The sequence below is a fragment of the Dendrobates tinctorius genome, unplaced genomic scaffold, assembly GCF_039654945.1.
Source record: "Dendrobates tinctorius isolate UK_male_01 unplaced genomic scaffold, ASM3965494v1 ptg000214l, whole genome shotgun sequence".
NCBI lineage: Eukaryota > Metazoa > Chordata > Amphibia > Anura > Dendrobatidae > Dendrobates > Dendrobates tinctorius.
In genome coordinates, this window is record NW_027361881.1 from 643,605 (window position 1) to 664,368 (window position 20,764).

Genomic DNA, 20,764 nt, shown 5'->3' on the forward strand with positions numbered 1-20,764 from the left:
AAACTACAACTGAAACCACCAGCTTAAGGGAAAAAAAAAGGTTACTAGTGCTTTTATCTGTCATAATCCAGCATGGATCATGACAGTATGATGGACAATACAGTATATGTTGTTTTGATATAAAAACCCTGTGCCTGTGTCTATCCAAGCTGAACCGCTACCGTACCTAGAATTATTGATTTTTCCTTCCATTACAGGCTATAGATTCAGTTTACTTCACGGCGTTCACAGAGGTTGATAAAAGTTTCATCATCACTCGTATTGCCAGAAGATCGGGTAATCGCTGTGAGCTTTGGCTCTTTATGAGGGTGGATGGAGTTGGGGATTTTGAGGTAAGTCTCTGATTTGTTGATAAATATACGGCTGTATTATGTGGGAGGTATACGGCTGTATTATGTGGGAGGTATACGGCTGTATTATGTGGGAGGTATAAGGCTGTATTATGTGGGAGGTATAAGGCTGTATTATGTGGGAGGTATACGGCTGTATTATGTGGGAGGTATAAGGCTGTATTATGTGGGAGGTATAAGGCTGTATTATGTGGGAGGTATACGGCTGTATTATGTGGGAGGTATAAGGCTGTATTATGTGGGAGGTATACGGCTGTATTATGTGGGAGGTATACGGCTGTATTATGTGGGAGGTATACGGCTGTATTATGTGGGAGGTATAAGGCTGTATTATGTGGGAGGTATACGGCTGTATTATGTGGGAGGTATACGGCTGTATTATGTGGGAGGTATACGGCTGTATTATGTGGGAGGTATAAGGCTGTATTATGTGGGAGGTATAAGGCTGTATTATGTGGGAGGTATAAGGCTGTATTATGTGGGAGGTATAAGGCTGTATTATGTGGGAGGTATACGGCTGTATTATGTGGGAGGTATACGGCTGTATTATGTGGGAGGTATAAGGCTGTATTATGTGGGAGGTATACGGCTGTATTATGTGGGAGGTATAAGGCTGTATTATGTGGGAGGTATACGGCTGTATTATGTGGGAGGTATACGGCTGTATTATGTGGGAGGTATACGGCTGTATTATGTGGGAGGTATAATGCTGTATTATGTGGGAGGTATAATGCTGTATTATGTGGGAGGTATAAGGCTGTATTATGTGGGAGGTATAAGGCTGTATTATGTGGGATGTATACGGCTGTATTATGTGGGAGGTATAAGGCTGTATTATGTGGGAGGTATACGGCTGTATTATGTGGGAGGTATAAGGCTGTATTATGTGGGAGGTATAAGGCTGTATTATGTGGGAGGTATAAGGCTGTATTATGTGGGAGGTATAAGGCTGTATTATGTGGGAGGTATAAGGCTTATTATGTGGGAGGTATACGGCTGTATTATGTGGGAGGTATAAGGCTGTATTATGTGGGAGGTATAAGGCTGTATTATGTGGGAGGTATACGGCTGTATTATGTGGGAGGTATACGGCTGTATTATGTGGGAGGTATAAGGCTTATTATGTGGGAGGTATACGGCTGTATTATGTGGGAGGTATACGGCTGTATTATGTGGGAGGTATAAGGCTGTATTATGTGGGAGGTATACGGCTGTATTATGTGGGAGGTATACGGCTGTATTATGTGGGAGGTATAAGGCTGTATTATGTGGGAGGTATAAGGCTGTATTATGTGGGAGGTATACGGCTGTATTATGTGGGAGGTATACGGCTGTATTATGTGGGAGGTATAAGGCTGTATTATGTGGGAGGTATAAGGCTGTATTATGTGGGAGGTATACGGCTGTATTATGTGGGAGGTATACGGCTGTATTATGTGGGAGGTATAAGGCTGTATTATGTGGGAGGTATAAGGCTGTATTATGTGGGAGGTATACGGCTGTATTATGTGGGAGGTATACGGCTGTATTATGTGGGAGGTATAAGGCTGTATTATGTGGGAGGTATAAGGCTGTATTATGTGGGAGGTATATGGCTGTATTATGTGGGAGGTATAAGGCTGTATTATGTGGGAGGTATAAGGCTGTATTATGTGGGAGGTATAAGGCTGTATTATGTGGGAGGTATAAGGCTGTATTATGTGGGAGGTATAAGGCTGTATTATGTGGGAGGTATACGGCTGTATTATGTGGGAGGTATAAGGCTGTATTATGTGGGAGGTATACGGCTGTATTATGTGGGAGGTATACGGCTGTATTATGTGGGAGGTATAAGGCTGTATTATGTGGGAGGTATACGGCTGTATTATGTGGGAGGTATACGGCTGTATTATGTGGGAGGTATAAGGCTGTATTATGTGGGAGGTATAAGGCTGTATTATGTGGGAGGTATACGGCTGTATTATGTGGGAGGTATACGGCTGTATTATGTGGGAGGTATAAGGCTGTATTATGTGGGAGGTATAAGGCTGTATTATGTGGGAGGTATATGGCTGTATTATGTGGGAGGTATAAGGCTGTATTATGTGGGAGGTATAAGGCTGTATTATGTGGGAGGTATAAGGCTGTATTATGTGGGAGGTATAAGGCTGTATTATGTGGGAGGTATAAGGCTGTATTATGTGGGAGGTATAAGGCTGTATTATGTGGGAGGTATACGGCTGTATTATGTGGGAGGTATACGGCTGTATTATGTGGGAGGTATAAGGCTGTATTATGTGGGAGGTATACGGCTGTATTATGTGGGAGGTATAAGGCTGTATTATGTGGGAGGTATAATGCTGTATTATGTGGGAGGCATACGGCTGTATTATGTGGGAGGTATACGGCTGTATTATGTGGGAGGTATAAGGCTGTATTATGTGGGAGGTATACGGCTGTATTATGTGGGAGGTATACGGCTGTATTATGTGGGAGGTATAAGGCTGTATTATGTGGGAGGTATAAGGCTGTATTATGTGGGAGGTATATGGCTGTATTATGTGGGAGGTATAAGGCTGTATTATGTGGGAGGTATAAGGCTGTATTATGTGGGAGGTATATGGCTGTATTATGTGGGAGGTATAAGGCTGTATTATGTGGGAGGTATAAGGCTGTATTATGTGGGAGGTATAAGGCTGTATTATGTGGGAGGTATACGGCTGTATTATGTGGGAGGTATACGGCTGTATTATGTGGGAGGTATAAGGCTGTATTATGTGGGAGGTATAAGGCTGTATTATGTGGGAGGTATATGGCTGTATTATGTGGGAGGTATAAGGCTGTATTATGTGGGAGGTATATGGCTGTATTATGTGGGAGGTATAAGGCTGTATTATGTGGGAGGTATAAGGCTGTATTATGTGGGAGGTATATGGCTGTATTATGTGGGAGGTATAAGGCTGTATTATGTGGGAGGTATAAGGCTGTATTATGTGGGAGGTATAAGGCTGTATTATGTGGGAGGTATAAGGCTGTATTATGTGGGAGGTATAGCTGTATTATGTGGGAGGTATATGGCTGTATTATGTGGAAGGTATAAGGCTGTATTATGTGGGAGGTATACGGCTGTATTATGTGGGAGGTATACGGCTGTATTATGTGGGAGGTATAAGGCTGTATTATGTGGGAGGTATAAGGCTGTATTATGTGGGAGGTATAAGGCTGTATTATGTGGGAGGTATAAGGCTTATTATGTGGGAGGTATACGGCTGTATTATGTGGGAGGTATAAGGCTGTATTATGTGGGAGGTATAAGGCTGTATTATGTGGGAGGTATACGGCTGTATTATGTGGGAGGTATACGGCTGTATTATGTGGGAGGTATAAGGCTTATTATGTGGGAGGTATACGGCTGTATTATGTGGGAGGTATACGGCTGTATTATGTGGGAGGTATAAGGCTGTATTATGTGGGAGGTATACGGCTGTATTATGTGGGAGGTATACGGCTGTATTATGTGGGAGGTATAAGGCTGTATTATGTGGGAGGTATAAGGCTGTATTATGTGGGAGGTATACGGCTGTATTATGTGGGAGGTATACGGCTGTATTATGTGGGAGGTATAAGGCTGTATTATGTGGGAGGTATAAGGCTGTATTATGTGGGAGGTATACGGCTGTATTATGTGGGAGGTATACGGCTGTATTATGTGGGAGGTATAAGGCTGTATTATGTGGGAGGTATAAGGCTGTATTATGTGGGAGGTATACGGCTGTATTATGTGGGAGGTATACGGCTGTATTATGTGGGAGGTATAAGGCTGTATTATGTGGGAGGTATAAGGCTGTATTATGTGGGAGGTATATGGCTGTATTATGTGGGAGGTATAAGGCTGTATTATGTGGGAGGTATAAGGCTGTATTATGTGGGAGGTATAAGGCTGTATTATGTGGGAGGTATAAGGCTGTATTATGTGGGAGGTATAAGGCTGTATTATGTGGGAGGTATACGGCTGTATTATGTGGGAGGTATAAGGCTGTATTATGTGGGAGGTATACGGCTGTATTATGTGGGAGGTATACGGCTGTATTATGTGGGAGGTATAAGGCTGTATTATGTGGGAGGTATACGGCTGTATTATGTGGGAGGTATACGGCTGTATTATGTGGGAGGTATAAGGCTGTATTATGTGGGAGGTATAAGGCTGTATTATGTGGGAGGTATACGGCTGTATTATGTGGGAGGTATACGGCTGTATTATGTGGGAGGTATAAGGCTGTATTATGTGGGAGGTATAAGGCTGTATTATGTGGGAGGTATATGGCTGTATTATGTGGGAGGTATAAGGCTGTATTATGTGGGAGGTATAAGGCTGTATTATGTGGGAGGTATAAGGCTGTATTATGTGGGAGGTATAAGGCTGTATTATGTGGGAGGTATACGGCTGTATTATGTGGGAGGTATACGGCTGTATTATGTGGGAGGTATAAGGCTGTATTATGTGGGAGGTATACGGCTGTATTATGTGGGAGGTATAAGGCTGTATTATGTGGGAGGTATAATGCTGTATTATGTGGGAGGCATACGGCTGTATTATGTGGGAGGTATACGGCTGTATTATGTGGGAGGTATAAGGCTGTATTATGTGGGAGGTATAAGGCTGTATTATGTGGGAGGTATAAGGCTGTATTATGTGGGAGGTATAAGGCTGTATTATGTGGGAGGTATAAGGCTGTATTATGTGGGAGGTATAATGCTGTATTATGTGGGAGGTATAATGCTGTATTATGTGGGAGGTATAAGGCTGTATTATGTGGGAGGTATAAGGCTGTATTATGTGGGAGGTATACGGCTGTATTATGTGGGAGGTATAAGGCTGTATTATGTGGGAGGTATACGGCTGTATTATGTGGGAGGTATAAGGCTGTATTATGTGGGAGGTATAAGGCTGTATTATGTGGGAGGTATAAGGCTGTATTATGTGGGAGGTATAAGGCTGTATTATGTGGGAGGTATAAGGCTTATTATGTGGGAGGTATACGGCTGTATTATGTGGGAGGTATAAGGCTGTATTATGTGGGAGGTATACGGCTGTATTATGTGGGAGGTATACGGCTGTATTATGTGGGAGGTATAAGGCTGTATTATGTGGGAGGTATAAGGCTGTATTATGTGGGAGGTATACGGCTGTATTATGTGGGAGGTATACGGCTGTATTATGTGGGAGGTATAAGGCTGTATTATGTGGGAGGTATAAGGCTGTATTATGTGGGAGGTATACGGCTGTATTATGTGGGAGGTATACGGCTGTATTATGTGGGAGGTATAAGGCTGTATTATGTGGGAGGTATAAGGCTGTATTATGTGGGAGGTATACGGCTGTATTATGTGGGAGGTATACGGCTGTATTATGTGGGAGGTATAAGGCTGTATTATGTGGGAGGTATAAGGCTGTATTATGTGGGAGGTATATGGCTGTATTATGTGGGAGGTATAAGGCTGTATTATGTGGGAGGTATAAGGCTGTATTATGTGGGAGGTATAAGGCTGTATTATGTGGGAGGTATAAGGCTGTATTATGTGGGAGGTATAAGGCTGTATTATGTGGGAGGTATACGGCTGTATTATGTGGGAGGTATAAGGCTGTATTATGTGGGAGGTATACGGCTGTATTATGTGGGAGGTATACGGCTGTATTATGTGGGAGGTATAAGGCTGTATTATGTGGGAGGTATAAGGCTGTATTATGTGGGAGGTATACGGCTGTATTATGTGGGAGGTATACGGCTGTATTATGTGGGAGGTATAAGGCTGTATTATGTGGGAGGTATAAGGCTGTATTATGTGGGAGGTATACGGCTGTATTATGTGGGAGGTATATGGCTGTATTATGTGGGAGGTATAAGGCTGTATTATGTGGGAGGTATAAGGCTGTATTATGTGGGAGGTATATGGCTGTATTATGTGGGAGGTATAAGGCTGTATTATGTGGGAGGTATAAGGCTGTATTATGTGGGAGGTATAAGGCTGTATTATGTGGGAGGTATAAGGCTGTATTATGTGGGAGGTATAAGGCTGTATTATGTGGGAGGTATACGGCTGTATTATGTGGGAGGTATAAGGCTGTATTATGTGGGAGGTATACGGCTGTATTATGTGGGAGGTATAAGGCTGTATTATGTGGGAGGTATAATGCTGTATTATGTGGGAGGCATACGGCTGTATTATGTGGGAGGTATACGGCTGTATTATGTGGGAGGTATAAGGCTGTATTATGTGGGAGGTATACGGCTGTATTATGTGGGAGGTATACGGCTGTATTATGTGGGAGGTATAAGGCTGTATTATGTGGGAGGTATAAGGCTGTATTATGTGGGAGGTATATGGCTGTATTATGTGGGAGGTATAAGGCTGTATTATGTGGGAGGTATAAGGCTGTATTATGTGGGAGGTATATGGCTGTATTATGTGGGAGGTATAAGGCTGTATTATGTGGGAGGTATAAGGCTGTATTATGTGGGAGGTATAAGGCTGTATTATGTGGGAGGTATACGGCTGTATTATGTGGGAGGTATACGGCTGTATTATGTGGGAGGTATAAGGCTGTATTATGTGGGAGGTATAAGGCTGTATTATGTGGGAGGTATATGGCTGTATTATGTGGGAGGTATAAGGCTGTATTATGTGGGAGGTATATGGCTGTATTATGTGGGAGGTATAAGGCTGTATTATGTGGGAGGTATAAGGCTGTATTATGTGGGAGGTATATGGCTGTATTATGTGGGAGGTATAAGGCTGTATTATGTGGGAGGTATAAGGCTGTATTATGTGGGAGGTATAAGGCTGTATTATGTGGGAGGTATAAGGCTGTATTATGTGGGAGGTATAGCTGTATTATGTGGGAGGTATATGGCTGTATTATGTGGAAGGTATAAGGCTGTATTATGTGGGAGGTATACGGCTGTATTATGTGGGAGGTATACGGCTGTATTATGTGGGAGGTAAAAGGCTGTATTATGTGGGAGGTATATGGCTGTATTACGTGGGAGGTATATGGCTGTATTACGTGGGAGGTATAAGGCTGTATTACGTGGGAGGTATACGGCTGTATTACGTGGGAGGTATACGGCTGTATTACGTGGGAGGTATACGGCTGTATTACGTGGGAGGTAAAAGGCTGTATTACGTGGGAGGTATACGGCTGTATTACGTGGGAGGTATAAGGCTGTATTACGTGGGAGGTATAAGGCTGTATTACGTGGGAGGTATAAGGCTGTATTATGTGGGAGGTATACGGCTGTATTATGTGGGAGGTATAAGGCTGTATTATGTGGGAGGTATATGGCTGTATTATGTGGGAGGTATAAGGCTGTATTATGTGGGAGGTATATGGCTGTATTATGTGGGAGGTATATGGCTGTATTATGTGGGAGGTATAAGGCTGTATTATGTGGGAGGTATATGGCTGTATTATGTGGGAGGTATAAGGCTGTATTATGTGGGAGGTATAAGGCTGTATTATGTGGGAGGTATATGGCTGTATTATGTGGGAGGTATAAGGCTGTATTATGTGGGAGGTATAAGGCTGTATTATGTGGGAGGTATAAGGCTGTATTATGTGGGAGGTATACGGCTGTATTATGTGGGAGGTATAAGGCTGTATTATGTGGGAGGTATAAGGCTGTATTATGTGGGAGGTATAAGGCTGTATTATGTGGGAGGTATACGGCTGTATTATGTGGGAGGTAAAAGGCTTATTATGTGGGAGGTATACGGCTGTATTATGTGGGAGGTATACGGCTGTATTATGTGGGAGGTATAAGGCTGTATTATGTGGGAGGTATAAGGCTGTATTATGTGGGAGGTATAAGGCTGTATTATGTGGGAGGTATAAGGCTGTATTATGTGGGAGGTATACGGCTGTATTATGTGGGAGGTATACGGCTGTATTATGTGGGAGGTATAAGGCTGTATTATGTGGGAGGTATAAGGCTGTATTATGTGGGAGGTGTAAGGCTGTATTATGTGGGAGGTGTAAGGCTGTATTATGTGGGAGGTGTAAGGCTGTATTATGTGGGAGGTAAAAGGCTTATTATGTGGGAGGTAAAAGGCTGTATTATGTGGGAGGTATACGGCTGTATTATGTGGGAGGTATATGGCTGTATTATGTGGGAGGTATAAGGCTGTATTATGTGGGAGGTATACGGCTGTATTATGTGGGAGGTATAAGGCTGTATTATGTGGGAGGTATAAGGCTGTATTATGTGGGAGGTATATGGCTGTATTAAGTGGGAGGTATAAGGCTGTATTATGTGGGAGGTATATGGCTGTATTATGTGGGAGGTATAAGGCTGTATTATGTGGGAGGTATAAGGCTGTATTATGTGGGAGGTATAAGGCTGTATTATGTGGGAGGTATACGGCTGTATTATGTGGGAGGTATAAGGCTGTATTATGTGGGAGGTATAAGGCTGTATTATGTGGGAGGTATACGGCTGTATTATGTGGGAGGTATAAGGCTGTATTATGTGGGAGGTATAAGGCTGTATTATGTGGGAGGTATACGGCTGTATTATGTGGGAGGTATATGGCTGTATTATGTGGGAGGTATAAGGCTGTATTATGTGGGAGGTATACGGCTGTATTATGTGGGAGGTATAAGGCTGTATTATGTGGGAGGTATAAGGCTGTATTATGTGGGAGGTATAAGGCTGTATTATGTGGGAGGTATAAGGCTGTATTATGTGGGAGGTATACGGCTGTATTATGTGGGAGGTATATGGCTGTATTATGTGGGAGGTATAAGGCTGTATTATGTGGGAGGTATACGGCTGTATTATGTGGGAGGTATACGGCTGTATTATGTGGGAGGTATATGGCTGTATTATGTGGGAGGTATATGACTGTATTTTGTGGACAGTGTATGGGAGATTTTTTAGGAATGTTGTGGAATAGTTTAAAAACTGAATGTCCTGGCAGAGATGTAGGCACCAAGTAACGTTATTAAGTGGATATTGCATTTTTGGTATTGTAGTTTAGCATTTCTTATTTATAATACTTGTTCATATTTATTCTGAGATTTCTAGAAATGTTGCTCCTGGCCCATTCTCTATAGATCTGGGCCCCAGGGTGGTGAGTAGATGGTGATTCATTCCATGTATATTTACCACTGTTTCTCTGTAGCATCCTGAACACCCCGTCACCATCATGTCTACTAAGGCGAACAGCTGGTGCGCCGAGGGTCTCACTATGACGTGTGTACAGCCGTTCCAAACGTGGAGGATTACTTTCAATGGTCCCTTAAGGTAGATGACTGCCCCTAATGATAATGAGATAACTATTGACTCTGCCCCTAATACTAAGATAACTGCTGACTCCGTCCCTAATGCTAACGCGATAACTGCTGACTCTGCCCCTAATGAGAATGAGATCACTACTGACTCCACCTCTAATGCTAACGAGATAACTTCTGACTCCGCCCCTAATGAGAATGATATGACTGCTGACTCCGCCTCTAATGCTAACGAGATAACTGCTGACTCTGGCCCTAATAATAATGAGATAATCCCACTCTCTGATAATGAAATGACTGTTGACTTCGCCCTTTAATGATAACGAGATGACTGCTGACCCCAACCTCTAATAATTAAATTACTTTTGACCTCACCTTCTAATAATAAGATGACTGCTGACCCCACTCTGTTATAATGAGATGAATTTTACCCCGACCCTCTGATTATGAAATTACTTTTGACTGCACCTTCTAATAATGAGATGACTGCTGACCCCGCCCTCTAATAATATGATGACTGCTGACTTCACCCTCTGATAATAAGATGACTGCAGAATCCACCCTCCGATAATGAGATAACTGTTGACCCTACCCTCTGATAATGAGATGACTGTTGACCTCACTCTTTGATAATGAAATGACTGCTGAATCCACCCTCCGATAATGAGATTACTGTTGACCTCACCCTCTGATAATGAGACTTTTGACCTTCTAATAATGAGATGACTGCTGACCCCGCCCTCTAATAATATGATGACTGCTGACTTCACCCTCTGATAATAAGATGACTGCAGAATCCACCCTTCGATAATGAGATAACTGTTGACCCTACCCTCTGATAATGAGATGACTGCTGACCTCACCCTCTGATAATGAGATGACTGCTGACCTCACCTTCTGATAATGAGATGACTGCTGACCTCACCCTTTGATAAGATGACTGCTGACCTCACCCTCTGATAATGAGATGACTGCTGACCTCACCCTTTGATAAGATGGCTGCTGACCTCAACCTCTGATAATGAGATGACTGTTGACCCCCGCTTATGAAAAAACATGACTGCTGACCACGCACTCTGATATTAATAATGAAGCCACAGTAAGTATAATATACTTTCTCTTTCATCATCTGATTTTTAGGAAGGGGCCATTCCGACACAGTGACAGTGAAGACAATGGCAAGAACGTCCACGTACGATTCACAATGATGTACGTGAAGTGTTTGTCTTAACAGTGGGACATACTCTGGTGAAATACTAATCTCAGCATATCCCCAATTTATTGCAAATGTCACATTCACTCACTTTGTGTCTCATTCACAGCTGGACAAACACCACAGACGTTTTTGACTTTGATTACGACTTTCATCCCAGTACGGCTGCAGATGCAATGGCCATGGAGCCACTGACCAAGGAATTTTTAGCCATAGTAAAAAAGTAAGAAGCAAGGAGGATGCTAGAAGGTGGGCATTGAGGGGCCAGTAGTGAGAAGGAGCGCAGTGAGGGGGAGGTGGTGAGAAGGAGTGCAGTGAGAAGGAGACAACACGGGGGAGGTAGTTAGAAGGAGCGCTCCGAGGGGAGGCAATGAGGGGGAAGTGGTTAGATGGAACGCAACGATGGGGAGGCAGCAATGGGGAGGCAGTGAGGAGAAGGTGGTTAGAAGGATCACAGCAAGTGGCAGGTGGTGAGAAGGGTTACAGCAAGGGGGAAATAGTTAAAGGGGTGAAAGTGCAGGGGAGGTGGTGAGAAGGATCAAAGTGAGGGGGAAATGGTTAGAAGGATCACAGTGAGGGGGAGGTGAAGAGAAGGGGCACAGCGATGGGGAGGTGATGAGAAGGAGCACAGTGAAGGGGAAGTGGAGGCAGCGAGTGGTAAATGGTTAAGATTGCTGTGAGTGGGAGGTGTGTAGAAGTACAGCGAGGTGGAGACAGCACAGGGGAGGTGGTTAGAAGGTGTGCTGTTAGGGGGAGGTTCTTAGAAGTGCAGAAAGGGGAGGTAGCTAGGACTAGGGAAGGTGGTTAGAAGGAGCACAGTGTGGGGGAAGTGGTGAAAAGGAGTGCAGCTACTGGGAGGTAGTTAGAAGGAGCACAGCAAGGAGGAGGTGGAGAGAAGGAGCGCATCTGGGAGAGGTGGTGAGAAGGATCACAGCGGGAGGGAGGTCATGAGAAGTCTTTCAGTGAGGTGTAGGTGATGAGAAGGATCGCAAAAGGAAGGTAGTGAGAAGGAGCACAGCAAGGAGTAGGGAGTGAGGGGAGATTGGGTTAGAATGAAATCTGCAAGGGGGAGGTGGTGAAGAGCGCAGCGGGGTGGAGGTGGTGAGAGGGAGGTCTACAACAGAGAGACAACGAAGAGTAAGTGGTTAGATGGAGTGCTACGAGGGGAGGCAGCGAGGTGGCGGTTAGAAGTAACGCAGTAAGGGGGAGGCAGGGAGGGGAAGGTGATTAGAAGGAGCGCAGCCAGGGGTAGGTTGTGAGAAGGAGGTGTTTAGAAGGAGTGCGACGAGGGGGAGGTGGTGAGAAGCAGAGTAAAGGGAGGTGGTGAGAAGGAGCACAGCGGGGGGGGTGAGGAGTGCAGCGTCGGACGGTGATCTGAAGGAGTGCATCGAGGAGGAGGTAGGTAGAAGGAGCGCAGCGAGGGGAATGGGTAGAAGGAGCGCAGCGAGGGAGGTGATGTGCAGGAGCACATCGAGGGATAGGTGGGTAGAAGGAGCGCAGCGAGGGGGAGATGAGTAGAAGGAGCGCAGCGAGGGAGGTGATGTGCAGGAGCACATCGAGGGATAGGTGGCTAGAAGGAGCGCAGCGAGGGGGAGGTGGCTAGAAGGAGCGCAGCGAGGGGGAGGTGGCTAGAAGGAGCGCAGCGAGGGGAGGTGACAAGAATCGTGCAGCTACGGTCACTTTCATCATCTTATTTGTTGCATCATTGTAGATCTAAAGAGGAGAGCTACCGCTATGAGCAGTGGGGAACCCTCCAAGCTGAGGTGGCGATCAGTGGTGACGAAGAGCGCCAGATGTCCTTGAGTGGGATCCGCAGCCATGCCTACGGTAGGTTCACCATCCTCTGCACATCTATGCATAGAGCACAGTGCAGACCATGTGATCTTGCTTCTCCTCTCCTGCAGGCGTGAGGAACTGGTCAGATTTCCACAGATACGTCATGTTTTTGATGCATTTTGAGGTGAGTGCTATATATAGCCATGTCCCTTTGTCAAGTGAACCCCCAAAATTGGAGAACACGTAATAAACGTGCTGGCAGCAGGTACAGCAGATTTCTGGCACTTTTAGCAGTTGTTCCTCTGTTCTCTAGGATGGGACGTCCATACACCTGAATATCGTCAGCTTTCACAAGAGCACAAGACAGTAAGTAATGGTCTCCGATCATAGAGACCCCGACACCGCCACTGCTCCTCTCTGATTACATTCATGTTGCAGGAGTCTCCGGGCATGTAGATAAAGCTGAGAATGAGCTTTGCCTTTCTTTTTCACATCCTGAGGCTGCTGACAACCCGTCCATACCTAGCCCTGCTCACACCTGAGGGTTTGTTCCAATTCCATCCAGTGTAGACAATCTCTGTGAGACAAACACTCCGGACACCAGACTGATACACAGTGGGGGAAAATGTATTTAGTCAGCCACCAATTGTACAAGTTCTCCAACTTAAAAAGATGAGAGAGGCCTGTAATTGACATCATAGGTAGACCTCAACTATGAGAGTTAAAATGAGAAAACAAATCCAGGAAATCACCTTGTCTGATCTGGTAAGATTTATTTTGCAAAATATGGTGGAAAATAAGTATTTGGTCACCTAAAAACATGCAAGATTTCTGGCTCTCACAGACCTGTATCTTCTTCTTTAAGAGGCTCCTCTGTCCTCCACTCGTTACCTGTAGTAATGGCGCCTGTGTGACCTTGTTATCAGTATAAAAGACACCTGTCCTCAACCTCACACAGTCACACTCCAAACTCCACTATGGTGAAGACCAAAGAGCTGTCGAAGGACACCAGAAACAAAATTGTAGCCCTGCACCAGGCTGGGAAGACTGAATCTGCAATAGGCAAGCAACTTGGTGTGATGAAATCAACTGTGGGAGCAATAATAAGAAAATGGAAGACATACAAGACCACTGATGAGCTCCCTCCATCTGGGGCTCCACGGAAGATCTCACCCCGTGGGGTCAAAATGATCACAAGAACGGTGAGAAAAAATCCCAGAACCACACGGGGGACCTAGTGAATGACCTGCATAGAGCTGGGACCACCGTAACAAAGGCTACCATCAGTAACACACTATACCACCAGGGACTCAGATCCTGCAGTGCCAGACGTGTCCCCCTGCTTAAGCCGGTACATGTCCGGGCCCATCTGAAGTTTGCCAGAGAGCATTTGGATTATCCAGAAGAGTATTGGGAGAATGTCATATGGTTGTCATGATCTCAGTGCGGGTTTGACTCGCACATGTGGGGTTAATGTCTGGAACCAGTGCTGATGACTGGCATTTCTGGGGTTAAAGGTTGTGATCCCAGTGCAGGCTTACCTACACACCTCGGGCTTATGATTGTGGCCTCTGCCTGGTTCTGGGGGAGGCTTCTTATAGCCTCAGGACGCTCCCATCGCCGTCAGTTATACTTTCGCCCTTGGCATTGTGTGGTGACCCCTGAGTGTGTTTGTGCTGTGTTCTGGTTTATCTGATACTCTGTGTACGACTCGGCCTGTTCTCTGGATACTGCTTGTTGGATTCTGCTTGGTACCTTCTATGTCTGTTTGGCTTTGACCACTGCCTGTCCCCGACTATCCGTTCTGTCTCATCCCTGGTACTTTACTGCTATCTCTGTGTATGACCCGGTTTGTCTGACTTTGAGTATTCCTCTATAGTATTTTGCTGGTCTCTGACAGCAGGACGTTAAACCCCGCCCCTTTGCGGTCACATGACCGTAGGTCCTTCACTGCTCACTGACTTTAGCTTCTCGAATCTCCAGGTCCTGTTTGCTTGAACTATCTGGCTGTGTCTGACCCCAGGCCCCTCTGCAGTGTGGGTGAGTCCTTGCTCCACAGTGACTGCACGCCGGCGCTGACAGGACCGTGACATTATAACTGACCGTTAAGTTTTTTTTTTTGTTTTTTTTCTGCTGAAAAATATGGATTCTATACAATCTCTTGCTGAGCAAATGAAAAATCTGAGTCAGATGTTTCAGGGTTTATCTCTGGAGCAGCAAGCTCTGGCTCGTTCTCAGCAGCAGGTTTCTGAAACAGTGCGGGGGGCTTTAGCTGCTGGGTCTCCGGGGGCTGGGGCGAGTGATGTTGTTTTGGTGTCCCCAGAACCACCTGTTAAACTGCCTGACTTCTTTTCTGGGACCAAAAAAGGAGTTCAGGGTCTTCATGGAGGGGTGCAAACTCTTCTTTAGCTTGAGGCCACGTTCCTCTGGGGATGAAAGTCAGAAGATTGGGGTCATTATGTCTCTATTAAGAGGGTCCCCACAAGCTTGGGCTTTCTCCCTTCCTCCTACTGCCCCTGAGAAAGTGTCTGTGAATGCGTTTTTTGAGGCCCTCGGGCACATATATGATGAGCCGGACCGAGTGCGATTGGCAGAGGACATGGTGATGAGTGTCTGTCAGGGGAAACACTCGGCTGAGTGGTTTTGTACAGAATTCCGCCGCTGGGCCGCAGAGGTCTCTTGGGACGACGACGCACTCCGAGGACTCTTTCGCAGAGGCTTGTCCGAGCAGCTGCAGGATGCCTTGGCATTACATCCCCCACCTAACTCACTCGAGGACGCAATGACCCAGGCTGTCCGGATGGACCGCAGGCTGCGGGCCAGGGGGGTAATGCAGGCGGAGACTCCATTGTTCCCTAGTGGAAAAGAGACTGTTTCTGTGCCCATGAACGTAGGGGCTCTCTCCCTGAAGGAAAAGGAGAGACAATGCCGGAGAGAAAAGCAGTTATGCTTCTACTGCGGTAAAACGGGACATTGGAAAAGGGAGTGTCCTGATTGTCCATCCTCAACCCGGTCGGCGGGAAACGACTAGGTCTGGGTAGTCAGCGGGGAGACTACTCAGACCCTCAGGTACCCTTTTCCTCGTTTTCTAAGGTGTTGCTTCATGTGGAACTGCTAATGGACGATTGTTGTTTTCCCTCTACAGCTTTCGTGGACTGCGGGTCATCCATCAATCTCTGACTCCCAATTGGTCACACACTGCAAGATAGGGACAGTTATACTTAAGGTTCCGATCAAGGTGATGGCCATTGATTCCTCCCCCCTCACTAAGGAGGGAATTCTCTTTATGTCTGACTTGTTTTCGCTCAGAGTGGGCGCTACTCATGTGGAAAACTTAAGTTGTTTGGTTCTGGACAATCTACCAGCAGGGTTGGTGTTGGGCATGCCCTGGTTCCAACGCCATAACCCAGTCATTAACTGGAAAACGGGGGAGATTGTTCAGTGGGGGTTTAATGATTCGATGTTATGTGATAAGTCTGCACTATTGGTTGAACCTGTTAAATCTGTATCTGTGTCATCTGTCGGGCTGGAAGGTATTCCGGAGTACCTGAAAGAATTCGAAGATGTGTTCTCTGAAAGCGAGGCCGAGACGTTACCGCCACATAGACCCTTTGACTGCGCTATCAAGTTAGTCCCGGGGGCTAAATTGCCTAAAGCCCGTCTGTTTAATTTATCTGGCTCTGAGCGCTTGGCCATGAAGGAGTACATTGCTGAATGTCTGCGAAAGGACACATACGTCCCTCAGTCTCACCTGTGGCGGCAGGGTTTTTTTTTTGTAAAGATAAAAGATGGCGGGTTACGTCCCTGCCTCGATTTTCGTGAGCTCAACAAGATTACTGTACAAAATACGTACCCCCTTCCGTTGATTCCCGATTTGTGTAAGCAACTTTCAGGGGCAAAATGGTTCTCCAAACTGGACCTTCGGGGGGCATATAATTTGATAAGGATCCCAGAGGGGGATGAATGGAAAACCGCGTTCCTCACGACCGAGGGACTGTTTGAAAATTTAGTCATGCCGTTTGGTCTTACCAATGCCCCAGCCATATTTCAGAATTTCATCAACGTGGTATTCTCGGATCTCATTGGTCGTTTTGTTGTCATTTACTTAGACGATATTCTGATATACTCTCCCGACAGGCATTCTCATCTGGAACATGTACGAACTGTTCTCCAAAGACTGAGAGAAAATCATCTGTATGCCAAATTGGAGAAATGTGTATCCTGTGTGCAAGAATTGTCTTTTTTGGGATTAATTGTATCCGGTAAGGGTTTTCGCATGGACCCCAAGAAGGTGCAGGCCATTGCGGATTGGGTGCAACCCCGAGACCTTAAGGGTCTTCAGCGCTTCTTGGGGTTCGCCAATTATTACCGCAAATTTATTCGGGGGTTTTCACAGGTGGTCAAACCTCTCACGGATCTAACATGCAAAGGTGCGGATGTGAGAAATTGGTCCTCGCTCGCAAGAGGCCTTTGCGACCCTGAAAAGAAGCTTTATGTCTGCTCCCATGTTAGTACAGCCAGATCCGTCCAAACCATTCGTCGTGGAAGTGGACGCCTCCGAGGTGGGGGTGGTGTTGTCCCAAGGGCCTGCCACTCTAACCAACCTCAGGCCATGTGCTTTCTTTTCCAAGAAGTTCTCTGCTCCGGAAAGAAATTACGACGTAGGCAATAGAGAGCTTCTTGCGGTCAAATTGGCGTTTGAAGAATGGAGGCACTTTTTGGAGGGGGCCAGTCACCCGGTTACGGTGATCACGGATCACAAAAATTTGTCATACATTGAGTATGCTAAAAGACTAAGGCCCAGACAGGCCCGTTGGTCACTTTTTTTTTTTTCCCGTTTTCAGTTTACGATTACATTTCGTCCAGGGTCTAAGAATGTCAAGGCTGACGCCTTATCGCGCAGTTTTCAGCCGGTGTCTCTCCCCGAGCCACCGTCCTCCATTCTTCACCCTAGGGTTGTGATAGCAGAGGTCTCGTCTGAATTGGAACGGGAGATTCAGGGGGCCCAGTCGCGGGCTCCGGCGGCCAAGCCGGGGGGTAAGTTGTTTGTCCCAGAGCAACTTCGCCTGAAACTCTTGCAAGAGTTCCACGAATCCAAGCTGAGTGCTCACCCTGGTATTTCAGCCACGCGTCTGGCAGTGGCTAGGATCTTTTGGTGGCCTACCCTTGGTTCGGACAAACAAAAAATTAATTGCTGGTTGTGGGGTCTGCGCTCGTTCCAAAAGCTCTCATAGCCGGCCAGCAGTGCCCGAAAGACCATGGACTCACTTATCCATGGATTTTGTTACAAATCTCCCTCCATCTAAGGATAATACGGTGGTATGGGTAGTGGTGGACAGGTATTCTAAGCAGGCTCATTTTGTACCCCTGTTCGCACTACCGTCAGCTGAGACATTGTCCAGGTTGTTTGTGCAGCATGTGATCCAGTTGCACCCTGAATGTGGTGTCTGATCATGGTGTGCAGTTTGTGGCTAAGTTTTGGCGTGCTTTCTGCAAAAAATTAGGGATGTCTCTGTCCTTTTCGTCTGCATACCATCCTGAGAGCAATGGTCAGATGGAACGCACTAACCAGTCCCTGGAACAGATCCTCAGGTGTCTAACCTCTGCTAGACAGAATGACTGGTGCGATGCACTGCCATTGGCTGAATTTGCCTTCAATAGTCAGGTGAGTCAATCCACGGGTATGACTCCTTTTTTGATCAATTATGGGTTCAGTCCTCATTTTGGTGAGTTTTCTTGTCTGGACTCGGGGTGTCCCGGGGCTGAGGGCTCTGTTCAGCGATTACAGAATACGTGGGTAGAAGTCCAGCGGAGTATATCTAGGTATCAGGGCAGGTATAAGTTTTTTGCAGACAGGAAACGAACACCAGGGCCCACGTTTCAGGTTGGAGACAAGGTTTGGTTCTCCACGCGAAACATTAAGTTGAAGGTTCCTTCAGCCAAGTTGGGGCCCAAATTCACTGGCCCATACAAGATTGTGGAAAAAATCAATCCAGTGGCGTACAGGCTGTGCCTTCCACCCTCTTTCAAGATCCCTAACGTCTTCCACAAATCTCTACAGAAACCTTTTGAAACAGTCCAGGGGGACTCCGAGTCTGCTGCTCCTCCTGTTTTGGTCGAGGGGCAGGTGGAGTACGAGGTTGGTCATATCGTAGATTCCAGGTTGGTACGGCGGTCGGTACAGTACCTGGTTCATTGTAAGGGGTATGGTCCAGAAGACAGATCCTGGGTACCGGCCCGGTTGATGCATGCTGATCGCCTAGTGCGGGCTCTCCATGCTAAGTACCCGGGCAAGCCTGGGGGTCCAGAGGCCCCCCATTGAGAGGGGGGTACTGTCATGATCTCAGTATGGGTTTGACTCGCACATGTGGGGTTAATGTCTGGAACCAGTGCTGATGTTGTGAGTTCATTTTCCCCTTCGTCACTGGGGTCTGGTGAACTCCCTATTCTGGTAAAGGAAGGTAATGAGCCTGATTATCAGACACCTGAGTCTAATGAGGATGACTGGCTGAGTGGAGTCATGGACTGGATATAAGGCTGCCGACGCCCTTCTGCCCTGCGGGTGATTTCTCTGTGGACTTCTAGGACACCAGTCTGATTCCTGCTCCTCTCAAGCTAAGTTTTCTGTTTTGCCTGTTAAGCTTTTGGTTTTGTTTTTTGTTTTCCTTGCTTTTCTGTATTCTGCCATTCCCTGCTGGGGTGAGCTGAATCTCCTTTTGCCTGTAGCTCTGTCTTCAGTATATTCCTGAGTACTGACATAGCTTTTTGAAGCCTAGCGTCTTCAGGGCCTTTTTCACTGTCAGTCTGTTGGCTCTTATTTTCATAGGGTTTTTCACGGATTGCAGACAGCAGCCTTCCTGTCCTTTTCTGTCTAGTTAGCTTGGGCCCCTCTTTGCTCAGTCTATCTTTCTGTCTGTGTTAGTATTTACATCTTGCTTCACCGTCATTATATGTTGGGGGCTGCCTATTGCTTTGGGGTCTGCTCTGGGGCAGTTTAGATTTCCCCTTTCTTTCTTTAGGCCTATTTAATTCTCCGGCTGTGATCGAGGGGTCTAGGGCATCGTAGGAACCCCCCACGGCTACTGCTAGTTGTGTTGATAGGTTCAGGGGTCTGCAATCCGATAGCTGCCAACTTCTCTGGTTTTCTGGACTTAGATAGCATTTCTGTTTTTTGCCTCCTACGGTGACTCAATCATAACAGATTCACCCGCCATACCGCAGATCCTAGGGTACTCAATAGCAGGAAAGAATTGTGTTTAAAAAAAAAAAAAAGTGTGTGTATACTCTTTCCTCTATATCTCTGAGGCCGGAGGGGGAATTTTTTTTTTCTCTCTAAATGGAGATAAAGCAATTGTCTGATCGTGTGGAGCAGCTCGCTGCGGAAGTGCGGGGAATTTCCGCCTACCTTGCTCGTTCGCATGCTGTTGAACCAAAGATTCCTACACCTGATGTATGTTTTGGGGATCGATCTAAATTTTTGAGTTTCAAAAATAATTGTAAATTATTTTTTGCCTTGAAGCCTAACTCGTCAGGGAGCTCCGCGCAGCAGGTTAAAATTGTCATCTCTTTGCTGCGTGGCGATCCCCAGGATTGGACGTTTTCTTTGAAACCAGATGAACCTATTCTGACTAATGTGAACGCATTCTTTCAAGCTTTGGGGTTGTTGTATGACGAACCTAATGCTATTGATCAGGCTGAAAAGACCCTGTTGGCATTGAACCAGGGTCGAGATTCTGCAGAGTTGTACTGTCAAAAGTTCCGAAAGTGGGCGGTCCTTACTACCTGGAATGATAATGCCTTGGCTGCTCTCTTTCGGAAGGGTTTGTCAGAAGCCGTAAAAGATACTATGGTGGGATTTCCTGTTCCCTCTGGTCTGGACGATTCTATGTCATTAGCCATTCAGGTTGATCGGCGTTTACGTGAACGCAGGATTGCACGAGAGGTGTTGCCACCGGTTGAACAGACGTCTGAACCTATGCAATGTGATAGAGTTTTGTCTAAGGCGCAACGTCAGGAGTTCAGAAGGCGTAATAAGCTGTGTTTTTTCTGTGGAGATGCCTCGCATATTATTTCTGTTTGTCCTAAACGAGAGAAACGCTTTGCACACACGTTTTCTGTTGGTTGGTTCAACCTAAGTTCTTTCTGGCAATTACT

General features: G+C 46.1%; 1 protein-coding gene across 1 annotated transcript in view; it reads left to right on the forward strand.

Moving 5' to 3' along the window:
- LOC141058674 (uncharacterized) overlaps nt 1-20,764 on the forward strand; it is a 48,850-nt gene that overhangs the window by 14,132 nt on the left and 13,954 nt on the right. Inside the window, exons 2-8 of the mRNA XM_073554859.1 lie at nt 198-332; nt 9,513-9,634; nt 10,762-10,830; nt 10,944-11,057; nt 12,546-12,661; nt 12,739-12,794; nt 12,924-12,976. Coding sequence (XP_073410960.1) covers nt 198-332; nt 9,513-9,634; nt 10,762-10,830; nt 10,944-11,057; nt 12,546-12,661; nt 12,739-12,794; nt 12,924-12,976 — 665 coding nt within the window. The remainder of the gene's footprint in view (nt 1-197; nt 333-9,512; nt 9,635-10,761; nt 10,831-10,943; nt 11,058-12,545; nt 12,662-12,738; nt 12,795-12,923; nt 12,977-20,764) is intronic.